Below are 13,275 nucleotides of genomic sequence, written 5' to 3'. Positions count from 1 at the left end.
TTCCTCTGTATATTCTAATGTTTATGTAGTCCACTGCTTCATGTGTATTTCAATGCTTCATATCTCAAGTAAACTTCTATAACAATAGACTTACCTGAAACAAATTCACAGGCGATTAAGATACTTACATATTTTTAAGAATGCAGATCACTATTTCATCTCACAAAAAGAGGATAGGATCATTCTAATGCTAGCACACAACTATCTGGGACCGTATGCATCGAGCGTCTCAAAGTAGCAGTGCTGATCTAGGATCAGGTCCCCCCTGTCCATGTAATCTTGTTCATGGTGATCTAAAAGACAAAATGTATCCTAAACAGCACTCTGAGATTCTTGATACATATGGCCCCAGGTCTAGAAGTCACAGCCATTAGTTTGCAAAGTATTTTATTGTAAATGTTTACAATTCTCCATGTGAGGTTATAGTTTTGACGAGACAAAAAAATTATAATAAGGTAACAAAAATAAATACATCTGTTGAGTAGACAGTGGTAAGGGTGGAGGCGAGTTGATGCAGAATTCCTTACTATGAATGAGCTGACTAACCAAGTTTTCATTAAATGAAACTTGCTTGAGAGATTCTAAGGAAAGACATCCTTGTCTGCCATTGTAAGCATGAATCTTTTGCCATCTCTTACACTTCAATCAAAAGCTACACAGGTATAACATGTGAAAAGGGTTTCTTGAAGTTTAGTCTCATCCTTCCTACATGGCTAAATGGTCCAAATGAATTGTATGGACATCATTTCAGCAACAGACCACATGGATTCGACAAGTGAGTTAGTTTCAGAGGAATGCTCATTGTGACAATAGCACAACCGCAGTACAATTATGTTTGTTATATCTCAACCATAAAGCCAGTGTAGAGAAACATAATGAGCGATGCTAATAATCTGCTCACATAGAAAACATACCACAGGCTATATTGGCATCATAAATGAACAAGGGTCAATAGCAATTGCTAAATCAACAGTGGCATAGGCTACATTTTGCCAACCATTAACATTATACATTTCCCCCCCAATTTGATACGCTGAACAGTGGTAATAGCGCCACACAGACACACACACACAATAACTCCTGTCTATACGGTAGGGTCAATGCTGAAACATGGGTTAACATTTTAGTTACACAGAGGGACACGGCCACTAAAAACAGGAGATGACAAGTAGACCGAGCCCCCACAGGGATTGTCGAGGTAACAGAATAACTGTTCAGACAGAATGTCACGCATCACCAAACATTACACTCATTCATTCACTCACCTAATACTCTCTTCAGCTCCAGCTCTTTCTAACAGGGTTAAAATTAACTAATAACCCAGAAGAAAACACAGTTTGAAAGACTATTTAGAAATGTAAAAAAAAAATCACCTTTCTACATAAAAATACTGTTTGTTCCATTTATCCCCACAGTTCCGATCAATATAACTGAAGATGCTTAAATCTGATCTGAAAACAATATGACGAACATGTAGAGAAACATAATGCCTTTAGTGCCTTATACACACACAGTGGTCTAAAAAAATACATGTGGAAAACCTCTTCTGCTGGTATATAAAAGTGCCACAGTCGGGCCATAGAGTCAGTGGTTATAGGCCCGCCTGACAATTAGTGTTCATAGGTCAGTTTAAAATCCTTCAAGTGGTTTGGTCTTTCAATGTTTCTTCATGTGATTGTTGGCCTGTCCTTGTAAAGTCCTGTTAAAGCCTGCGTGGATCTCCATATCAATTATCGTCTCGAATGGCTCCCTTCCCTTGCCTCATTTCATCCATCCTCACTGATGTGAAAGAGCTGGCAAAGTGAGATCAAATCCCCCTGGAACCTTCTAACATATTACTAGTACCCATCCTGACATGACAAGTCAGAGCAGATGAAGCAGAAAAAGACACGGAGAGCAGACGAGGAGAGGAAGCCACTGTGGACCAATTAGGTTGCATTTAGACAGGCAGCCAATTCTGCATTTTTTTCTTCTTCACTAATTGGTCTTTTGACCAATCAGATCAGCTCTGAAAAAGATCTGATGTGAAAAGATCTGATGTGATTGGTCAAAAGACCAATTAGTGGGAAAAATATTAGAATTGGGCTGCCTTTGTAAACTTAGCCTAAGATGCAGACAGTGTCCAGTTCAGGATGAGCCGGTCTAAGCCAGGCTTCTCTGTCTGGGCTTGATTCTTGGGTAAAGCTGTTGAGAAAGACACACATACTGCTTATTAAATACATTGGAACATTATCAAACAATAATTAACCTCTTAATGCAAAGTTTTTCAGTAAGGTTTAACTTGAGGAAACTCAGTTGTGACACTGTGACTCACCCCCAGAAGGTTCCGAGGGATGTACCCCTCGGTGTCGCCCATGCGCGCCCACCACCACTCGATCTCGTCCTCGTCCTCCCGGCGAACGATGGTCATACAGTCACCCTCGCGGAACGCCAGCTCATCAGAATTGTCATTGGAATAGTCCCACAGGCCGTAGACCACGGCCCTGTTCATAATGCCCATCTTCTCCTGCACTCCTGGAGGAAAGAGGAGGAGAAAGAGGGTTTAGCAGAGCAAGAACACATACACTCATACAAAAATGTACAAATCATACACACACACAGATAAATGCACGCATACAAACAAACTTTCCCCAGACATAACACTCAAGGCTATAGGATCAGTTGATATGTTGAGCTACTGACCGTAGAGGAACTGGGAGCACTGGGTGTATCCCTCCTCCATCTCCTCACACTTATCTGCTGCCGTCTGCATGTCACTGTAGGTCATAGCAAACACCGCTGCTCCGGATTCAACCAGGAACTTGCACACCTGCACGTTATTACAGGAGGCCGCGCAATGCAGCGGAGTCCTGAGAGAGAACGAGAGAGGGAAAAGAAGAAAGAGAAAGAGAGGAAAAAGGAGTGTGATATTAAGAAAAAAAATCATACATTCCAAAATACTTTCAAGTAAGAGTTCAAGTTGGACTGCAGTTTACAACACTCCTATCACTGACTGCAGTAACAATCACAATCAGAGGTGTTGGTAGTATAGGATCCACTCACCATCCATCACTGTCGGCTGCGTTGACGTTGACACCAAACTGCACCAAGAACTTGACGATCTCTGTGTGTCCGGCACAGACTGCGTTGTGGAGGGCTGTGATCCCCTCATCATTTGGCAGACTAGGGTCCTCCACCTGAGAGAGGAGAGAGAGGTGGATACGATTTCACAACTCGCTTTACACATAGTATATTTTACACCCACTTAATAAAAATTATAATCAGCTAAGACTACAAAACAAACATTAAGACTACAGTACTTCACTTTGAGAGGAATGGTTTACCAGCTACCATGCTACCTGCTATTACAAAAACACCTTTACACATTTTCCTTCACTACACACAAGCCTGTTAAAAAGCACTTGTAAACACTGTTTGTCTATGAAAATCTTTGCTTACAAAATATCTTAATAGAGAGCCACTTTAGGGAATAATATACAGTATACATCTATACATACACAGACATAGTCTTACCTCGTAGATAATCCTCTGGACCAGGTCAAACTCTCCCTCCAGAGAGGAATCCAGGAGCAGGGCCAGGGGGTTAAACTTCACCCTCATACCGTGGTCGATCCTTTCCGAACCAGTCTTACGCAGGTTGGTCCTCTTCCCCTAATAGACACACGGAGGTGAGTACACTTTTCAAACAATGTCATGCCTTGATGAAGTCACACAGCCACTGACACACACTCACAAGGAAGTGTCTAAGGATTTTAGCTAGTGTCCGGTCCCATCTGTACTCAAACAGATAGAGAGATGATATATGGACGTCCTTGAGCCACATTCCAAATCAATGCTCAGTTCATATGAATGGGTGCCAGCCCACAATTCAACACCATGCTAAAGAATAATAAAACACATTGCAAAAACGATTCTATAGAGCATCCAGAGTATCCATTGAATGTGAATACCCTGGCTTGAAAGAGAGAAAAGGTATGAGCGACCTGTTCCTTCAGCTCCTAGCTCAGTACTGAGCTTATTGTGAGGGGAACAAATCAGTGAAGAAACAACTGGTTTCACTAAGCAACCTGATTATTACTCAACCAGATTATGGTTATTACTGGCCCCATGAAAGAAAGGGCCCTTTTTGGGTCTTAACAGGGGCCCATTGGGTTCAGTGGAAGAGAGCAGGGACTGGGAGGCAAAACTGGATCAGACCATTCATCAACACTCCTAGGGTAGGACCTATTACTGACCTATTACTGGGTAGTATACCGTATTTTACAATTTACAGGTAGTGATGCACGGACCGGTTTGGGTTTTTACTTTACCTTCTATAACGGTATTTGAATGTTTGGTTAAATGTGGTACGTTGTGTGTAACGTCAATTTTTATAGTTTACTTCACTACTTGAGTCAACTCTCTCCGCTCTCGCTCTCTCTCCATGCCGCTTTCCACACAGACCTAGCCCTGTCCCATCACTCAAGGAGCACATTTATTGTTCCTCGACCATGAGACACTTGAGTTCAGTCTGCATGGTCAATGCAGCACATGCAACAATGTTGATGACAACGATGCTGTTTCACTTTGCTTCTTAATATAAATCCACTAGCGTTGTATAATTACACTATTAGTTTGTGTTTCTTTCACCTGCAAACAGCTAGGTAGTATTTTCTTTTTTTCGAAATCATTGCATTTTTCTCTCCAATATTTATCTTGTCTCATCGCTGCAACTCCCCAACGGGCTCAGGAGGTGAAGGTCGAGTCATATGTCCTCTGAAACATGAACCGCCAAACCGCACCTCTTAACACCCGCTCGCTTAACCCGGAAGCCGGCTGCACCAATGTGTCGGAGGAAACACTGTTCAACTGACGACCAAGGTCAGCCTGTAGGCACCCGGGCCACCACAAGGAGTCGCTAGAGCGCGATGAGCCTTGTAAAGCCCCCCCCCCCCCCCAAACCCTCCACTAACCCAGACGACGCTGTGCCAATTGTGCGCCTATGGGACTCCCGATCACGACCAATTGTGATACAGCCCGGAATTGAACTCAGGTCTGTAGTGACGCCTCAGTGCCTTAGCTGCGCCACTCGGGAGGCCAGCTAGTTTGTCTTTTCTTAGCAAGTCGGGCTAAATCTTGTTAGCCGCTAATTGTTAGCCACTAATGCTAATCTTAAATGCAAATCGCTAGCTAGCTAACAAATGTACTGAGTCAGGGAAAACATAATTAGATATACAGCCTAATAATACCAGTGACAGTGTAGACCTAAATCCGCATGTTGTTTGTGCAACTGTATCTTCTAAATCAAATAGGAATACGCGTAGCAAGAATATGTTAACTACATGAAGTGGCTAAGATGAAACATTCAATGTAGCCAAAGATTATGGGGTCCCCTAGGTAACACTTTGGTTCCTACCCTGTCACAATAACTCCTCCATGGGATTTTCATTCACTGTCATGTCAAACAACATTGAATTCAAAGTGCCTACGATTCTATGTCATGATTCCAACAGTTCACCCAAGTGTTTTGCTCTAAATCGCAATTGCAACATTTGGTTAAAAATAAGGCTTGGATTGTTTGCCTATATCGTGCAGCCCTACGTGGCAGTGTGGAAATGATCTCCAATAAGTGCAGGAAATGCAGAAATGTAAAATAATTTTGGGTTGAATTGAAAAGTATAACAATCAGAAAGGATAAAGACCCATTAAAATCACTTAGAATGTGTTGACACCCTAGGGTCAGGCACTACTCATAAAGCAAATTTAGAATTTTGTTATTCAAAAATGTTAAATAGTCATATTGTTCATTTATTTATTTTTTTAAATACAGTGATATGATATTTTGGCCATATCGCCCAGCCCTAGTAGGACCCCACTGATAAACCAGCTTAGAGAGGATCAACAATGGAATGCAGCTTGTTGTTTACTTACAGGGCTAGAAAATAGCCAAAGCTCATTTCATTGTCACCCTTGGACGGGCGAAGACTGAATAGGTTCCACTTCCTACTGCACTTGATCAGGATTAATGTGCTTATATAACCAATGAGAGGGTGGAGGGTGAACATGTACTGTATAATCTGAACAGTCAGAACAACCCATGATCCGACCATGAGACTAACAACATGAGGCACATACAGCACTGTAGAGTACAGTCAGCTATTGTTAATACATGCTATGGCTTAAGACTGGTGTTAAGCTATTTGCAGCAAGTAGAGTGGATGTGTTTGATCTGGTACTGGTGTTAAATGTGTCTGATTGCGAGCTGATGTTTATGAATGTCATAGAAGGCACTTAAAATGAAATGTATCATCATCATTAAAACAACAGTGTAACTTAGGTTTCTTACAGGTGGCAATGTGACCTGTCCGGTGACCTCTGGTGCCTGCATGCTGAGAGTGTCCTCCCCCAGGCTCTCCTGCCCAGCCCCGCTGGGGTAGGGTGGTGGGGGGTAGGGGGGGAACTCCTCCGTGAAACTCTCTGGAGGAGGGGTCAGGCTGGGTGGGCTGGGCTCCTCCATGCCAACAGCAGCAACAGGGGGCGGTGCAGGGAACAGGGGCTGGTCAGGTCGCGGTGCAGGGTGGGCCGGATGGGGAGGGGGAGTGAACTCCTCTCGGTCTCCCTTTGGGATGGCTGGTGGGGGACTGTGCTCTGCAGGGAGTGGGGGGAGGAGGTTAGGGGAGGGGGGCAGGACTTCACAAGCCTCAAGTGTTACACTCTCCGGTTGGCTGCTATCCCCACCAATCTGGGCCCCTGGAACACCAGGCCCTGCCCCTCCCTCCTCCTTCACAGCCTCGGGTGTGGTGGGCGTGGTGAGGATGGTCTCCATAGCAGCCAGCGTGGTCTTCTGGTATAGCAGTTTCTGGATGTTGGGCCCCGCGGGGCCCTCGGGCTCTGTGATAGAGCTGCGTTTCTTCAAGGGCCGCGGGGCGTTGTACAGCTTCTTCCTGAGGGCCTCCAGGTCCCCGTCGCTCTGGTGGCGGTAGGGGTTGGAGATGAAGGGCAGCAGCTTGGTGGGGCTGAGGGGACGAGGGGTGCGCTCTGTCTCCCCCTGCTGGCCCTCGGTAGGGGGGACATGGGGGGCCCCGTGGTCCACCTCAGAGTGCTGGTCTGGGGAGTGTCGCTGCTCGCAGTAAGGGTTTTCTGGGTGCTGTGGGCCTCCACCGGGGATCACAGGCTTACCGTACACTTCAGACACAAAGAGAGACAGAAATAAACAGAGAGAATCGGTTTGGAGTTAAAGCAGGCTTTATAAAAACAACAAACAGACAACCTCTTTTCCTGCTAATAAACAATGACACACCAGGACCAGAGTTGTAGAACATGTAACATTTGAATCAGTTTTTAAGAATATCACCCAGGCAGTATATAAAATAATTTAAAAAAAAATATATATATATTTTATTATCACACACACAGGTGTAGTGAAATGTGTTATTTTACAGGAAAGCCATAGTAGTACGTCGCCCCTTGAGGAAATTGGGGTTAAGTGCCTTGCTCAAGGGCACACTGACAGTTTTTTCCATGCCACTGGACCCGGCCCCTATCTGTTAAGGACCATGTGGTTGCTGCCCTTATGTCAGTCTCCCGACGTTAACAGAAGCACCGCTGGGCCCCGAGGGACCCCCTTCAAGCTAATGAGCAGTCATTCTGACTGCAAACTTAGACATGAACTTAGTAACAAAAACAGCAGCTCTGGGCTGTATTCTTTGACAGTCTCTCTCTGGTCATGGTTTTAAAAGTTATGAAATCTCACATATGCCAGTATCAAACTTTGCTGTGGCCGGGGTCGTGATTTGAGCTATTCGATTGATCAGCGCAGTAGGCACACTCAATTTAGCCACAGATCTCCCAGTCTGCCGGGTAGGTGGAGTGAATCTTTTCAGACAAATGAAATGGGAACACTTTGCCAACCCGGTGCGCAGGGCTTCTGAAACGCCTTCATCATTGGCTTTTCTACAGAAATGTTTAGTGATCGACTAGGAGTGCCTTGAAGATTGACCAGTCGATAGCGATTGATCCTTTGGCGACCAATGTACTAGCGTTTTTTCCCTCCTCCGTTCTTCTCCCCTTTGCTCTGTGTACACATGCTGCTTTTCCTTCAGAAAAGAATGCATCACTACTTTGTTCATTTACACAATGTATCTTGTTCACTTTCGCTTGTAAATGTCCACACTCACGAAAATGACATTCAGTAGCTACTAGCTATGCTTGTATAACTTTATGAACTGGATTTATAATATATATATATATATATATATATATATTATAAATCCAGTTCATAAAGTTATACAAGCATAGCTAGTAGCTACTGAATGTCATTTTCGTGAGTGTGGACATTATATATCTGCATATGCAAACCGGTAATAGTAACAGGGTGATGATGAGGATTACTTTGATGTTTTATTTAACGATTGCCATGCCTCGGGGCTTATTACCTTTAATTAGATTCACTAACTGCAGCTTGTTCTGAGTCAGGACCCTCTCCTCTCCACTGGCTAAATTCAATTACGGTACTCTCCTAGGTACTTAACATAAGACTGACGGCAGCCTGCTTTAACCTCTCTGTTAGGAATTACTCTTGCAGTAAGTGTAAAACAGAGAAAAGAACAGAAACAAGACTGTTTCTAGTACTCTGGTGTTGAGTGAAATGCTTTGGAGCCATGGTTCACACATCTTTCTTGATTAACAAAGTCTTAAGACAAATAGCCAAATGACTTCAGACAGACAGTAGCCCTGATAAAGTCAACAGGAACAGAAGAGGAACCAGAAGGTAGTCTTACCACTGACAAATCCGTTGCCACGGCTCTGGCTCCTGTTGAGAGCCCCCTGCAAGGCCGGTGGGAAGGGCTTGCCTGGGGTGGGCTGCTGGGTGTACATGGAGTAGATGGAGCTGGCTGCCAGGGTCTGGGGCTTGATCAGGTCTTTAGGCAGCTCTGGGGTGAAGGGTCTGACAGTGGCGGCCGGAGGGGGGTCCTGCTTTGAGGGCAGGGGCAGGGTCTGGCTCTGGGAGGGGGGCAGGGTGACATGGGCCTGTGGGCCCCCCTGGGATTGCTGGTGCTGGCTGGGAGGCTTGGCCTTGGGGAAGGTGCCTGTGTTGAGGCCTGGCTTGCCATAGGGGGCACCACTGGGGGCTTTGGGTTTGCTGGCAACGGGAGGGGGAACCTTAACTGGGGGTTTAGCAGCAGACTGGGGAAAGGAGGACAGAGAGGAGCTGGTTAGACCACAGAGGATTGGCATGTACGCACACACACACACACACACACACACACACACACACACACACACACACGATCAAGGATAACTCCTGATGTCAAGTGTTCATGTTTAATGAATGTTCAGTTTTCTGACTTTCTGGGCACCATACATTGCATTGGGTCTGCAGTAAAAATAGCTAAGCGGCCATTTTTGTTGAGATCCAAAGTTCTTACCTGTGAGTCTCTGACCAGGTCGTCACTGCTCTGGTTCTTGCGGAGGGAGGCGGCGGGCACCTCAGTGGGCTCAAACATGGAAAACGGACGCACCCTCCTGTCCTTCTTCATCCCCTCAGTCTCATCTACACACACACAACAACACAGGTGTAAAACATAACTATGCAAACATACAGGGAAAACAATAGCAAAACGCTATCTGGACTGTGTAAGTAATTAAGTGCATATTCAAGGAAAGTAAAGTGGCAATTTGAGTCTTCATGTTTGTGTGGGTTCGCGGATATGATTTGGCCACTACATATCTGGTCATTGTGTGGTCGAGTCTATAGTCATATTTATGTGTGGTTGTTGTGCTGTGGTGTGGTTACCTTGCTCTGTGTTAGGGCTGGAGTGAGAGGTCATTCTGGGCAGTGTGGAGGATGACCCATGACTACTGCTGTTGGGCTCTGGTCCAGAAGGGCCCCACTCTGCCAGTTTACCTGAGAAAAGGCGGTGGTTAGGGAGTTTAAGGTTTAAGGGGTGTTTTCTAAAAATACTTTCAATTGAAACCAATGAAAGGCAAAATATATTTAGAAAGGGTCTGGCCAATGCTGGGCTATATAGCAATACCCTGTGGCAGGGTCTTCTCTTTTCTCAGCAGAATGAAGACAGTACAGGAGTGCAAAATGTGGTAGAACTAGCTAGTTCTTTCCATCTATCTAATTTCCTCAGTATCTGATTTAGACCTGATCAGGCCAGTCCGAAACCACATGGTTGTCAGACTGTCAGTTCTGCTGGAGGTAATGTGTTCGTTCCAACGGACCCATTTAGAATGCTGCCGAATCCGGGCACGGTTTAATTCAACAAACAGGCAGTATTGCCTCACAGCAACACATACAACAACAGAGATCTGGCAGAAAGAGAGATGATGAAAATACAAAAGAAAAATGTTTCTTCCATAACCAACATACCCCCTCAAAGCGTATTGCCACGCCCACACAACTGGGCCCCCTGCTCTGGCCCAGTTGTGCATCCACTGAAAGGGTAACAAACAGCAAGCACAAGCGGACACACTCACAGAGCACACCACACCACAGGGAGTGTGTACTTTTTTATCTTAGCCCGCAGCTATTTCAGAGGCTTAAGCAAGAACATGGATTCTAAAATAACAAAAAATGCACGAGAGACAAAAAGCAGAGGAGCCTTAGATATCCAGATATCTAGTGTTAAAGATTCGGTCCGTTATAGGCCAGAGCAGGGGGCCCAGTGTTGGCATGGTGAGGACCCGGGACCAGGCAAAGACACTCCTCGTCAATGGAGAAGAGCTCTGGAGGGGTTTGGACCGGCTGCAGATTCACATTTTTCCTCCCCAAGGTCTCCCTCTTTTCTTTCAGATAAATAAAAAAATATACCAGTTTCATTTAAGGACCAACAAATGTACAGCCGTGCCATATAGATTGCAAAATAGTTGGGAAGAGATGTTTGATGTTCAGCTTTTCTTTCACACTGCATATTGGCTCATCACGCAGAAGTGATTGCACGTAACATCACAGCAGACTGGGGAAACTCTTACTTTAACTCCTGTTTTTCCCTCATTTTGCGTTGAAAAGGACGTGTAAAGGAAAAGATGGACCAATGAAATGACTAGTTTTGATTTCATATCATAAATGTTTAATGATGCCTCTCCCTTTCACACACACACAAACGCCCCCCCCCCCCACACACACACACAGACATCTCCTTCTACCAAGGTAGTTCTTTAAGGCGGACTGAACGAGTGCGTGATCAAGTGCATGAGTAAGACAGAGTCATTCTGTAGATAATAAAAAAAGACCAACTTCTAATGTGCTTTAACTGGTTTTGTGTGTGTGTGTGTGTCTGTGTGATTAGTGTGGTATTTAAGCAACCTTATTGTCAGTGTTGGGGTCAATTTCCTTACATTTAAGTCAATTCAAAAGGTGAATGAAAATGAAATTTATGAGGTAAAAAGTCCTCATAGGAAGTAATCTGAATATGAAATAGAAATTGAGCCCATGTAATATCTCCACCGGTATTCTATTCAGCCCAACAATTGAGTCAAATCCATTACCCAGCTAGTACAATGGATCTGTGCCGATTCCGGCTGAGAGTCGGAGCACTCGGCTGAGAGTCAGACTCGGCCGACATCATGTGGCCCGAGTCTGGGCCGCCTTCGGCAGTATTACTTCTGGCTAAGATGCAGGGATTGAACTCAGGCCGAATTCGGGGTGAGTTATCAGGCCCAAAGGTATTACTTGGGGCTCGGGCCGATTGGGGCTACTCTCTGGCAGATGATTACACAGGCTGCTTTATAGAATTAATTAACATTTCATTATTTATTTATTTCTCCATATTTTCCTCATTGTTTCTATGATCAAAAAATACAATTAACATTTAAATGAAATTCTTTAAGAGTCCTGTGTAGTATTTTGATACTTCGTGCAAGGCAATTGATAAGCATTAAAAACTTTGTGGATGGAACTTCCCGAGTGGCGCAGCGGTCTAAGACACTGCGTTCCAGTGCAAACTGCATTTCTACAGATGCTGGTTCGAGAGCCATGCCAGCCGTGACTGGGAGACCCATGAGGCGACGCACAATTGACCCAGCATTGTCCGAGTTATGGGAGGGTTTGGCCGGCCGGGAAGTCCTTGTCTCATCACGCTGTAGCGACTCCTGTGGCAGGCTTGGTGCATGCACGCTGACACGGTCACCAGGTGTATGGTGTTTCCTCCGAGACAAAATATTTTTTTGTGGATGGGTATAATTTGTATGTATAAAATGTATAATAGTAATATTTTTAAATGACTAAATCCAGTAATTTTGTATACATTTATTTAAATTTGCATCGGGTCGCTTCTGGGGGGATTCTGGTAAGATGCCGGCAAAGTCGGCTGAATTCTGGTAAACGGAAACGGCCCGATGTACTTGGGACGATTCTGGGCAGTCATTCATTTTGATTCCGGGCCGAGTCCGACACCGGGCTGATTCAATCAGTTCCGGCTCCCCGGAAGAGGGCCGCTTCTGGGCCGATTCCTCATTGCTAGCTGGGAACGAACAGAAACATCACAGAATGTCATTATAATATATGCACAAATTGTTCTGGAATGTTTCGGATGGGAAACATGTAGATGCCTTTAGTGGCAATGTACAGGTAACTGCCAAAATAATGGATACAAAGTATATTGAAAGCAGGTGCTTCCACACAGGTGTGGTTCCTGAGTTAATTAAGCAATTAACATCCTATCATGCATAAAAATGTTGGGCAGGCCATTATTTTGGCTATGCCCCCATAGGATGACAAAGCCCCCATCCACATGGCACGAGTGGTCACTGAATGGTTTGATGAGCATGTCAACGATGTAAACCACATCCCATGGCCGTCTCAGTCACCAGATTTCAACACAATTGAACACTTATGGGTGATTCTAGCGCTGGGCCTGAGACAGCATTTTCCACCACCATCAACAAAAAACCAAATGATGGACTTTTTCATGGAAGAATGGTGTTGCATGATCCTCCAACAGTGTTCCAGACACTTGTAGAACCTGGGCATTGAAGCTGTTTTGGTCCAATATCCTATTAAGACTATGTTGGTGTTTCCTTTATTTTGGCAGTTACCTGTAGATTAAGTAAATTCATAGTAGCTATTTAACCAATCTGAAGAGAATACTACTGAGCTTTCCCTGGTTCAACCTCTGAATGCACAATCACACAGCAACATGAGGGCTAGTATTCCACCCTGGCAGACATAAGTCACCATTTAGTGGCGGAAGAATTATGGTTAAGGAGAAGGTAGGCTATCATCTCAGACGGGCACCACAAAACAGCACTATAACCACTGATTCAAGGTCTGGTATCTTTTCAATCCCC

General features: G+C 44.7%; 1 protein-coding gene across 2 annotated transcripts in view; it reads right to left on the bottom strand.

The window, feature by feature from the left end:
• Positions 1-370: 370 nt before the first annotated feature.
• LOC115153209 (apoptosis-stimulating of p53 protein 2) overlaps positions 371-13,275 on the bottom strand; it is a 52,346-nt gene continuing 39,441 nt past the window's right edge. For both annotated transcript variants that reach the window (XM_029698408.1, XM_029698410.1), the window contains 9 exons: positions 9,776-9,886; positions 9,408-9,532; positions 8,760-9,165; positions 6,326-7,164; positions 3,514-3,651; positions 3,043-3,176; positions 2,683-2,849; positions 2,315-2,514; positions 371-2,184 (listed from right to left, as the gene is read on the bottom strand). In XM_029698408.1, coding sequence (XP_029554268.1) covers positions 2,143-2,184; positions 2,315-2,514; positions 2,683-2,849; positions 3,043-3,176; positions 3,514-3,651; positions 6,326-7,164; positions 8,760-9,165; positions 9,408-9,532; positions 9,776-9,886 — 2,162 coding nt within the window. In that variant the 3' untranslated portion in view covers positions 371-2,142. The remainder of the gene's footprint in view (positions 2,185-2,314; positions 2,515-2,682; positions 2,850-3,042; positions 3,177-3,513; positions 3,652-6,325; positions 7,165-8,759; positions 9,166-9,407; positions 9,533-9,775; positions 9,887-13,275) is intronic.

This window comes from Salmo trutta, chromosome 18 (genome assembly GCF_901001165.1).
Source record: "Salmo trutta chromosome 18, fSalTru1.1, whole genome shotgun sequence".
In the NCBI taxonomy this organism is placed as follows: domain Eukaryota; kingdom Metazoa; phylum Chordata; class Actinopteri; order Salmoniformes; family Salmonidae; genus Salmo; species Salmo trutta.
Note: the sequence above shows the minus strand (reverse complement) of the source record. Positions and strands in the feature narration are given on the sequence as shown.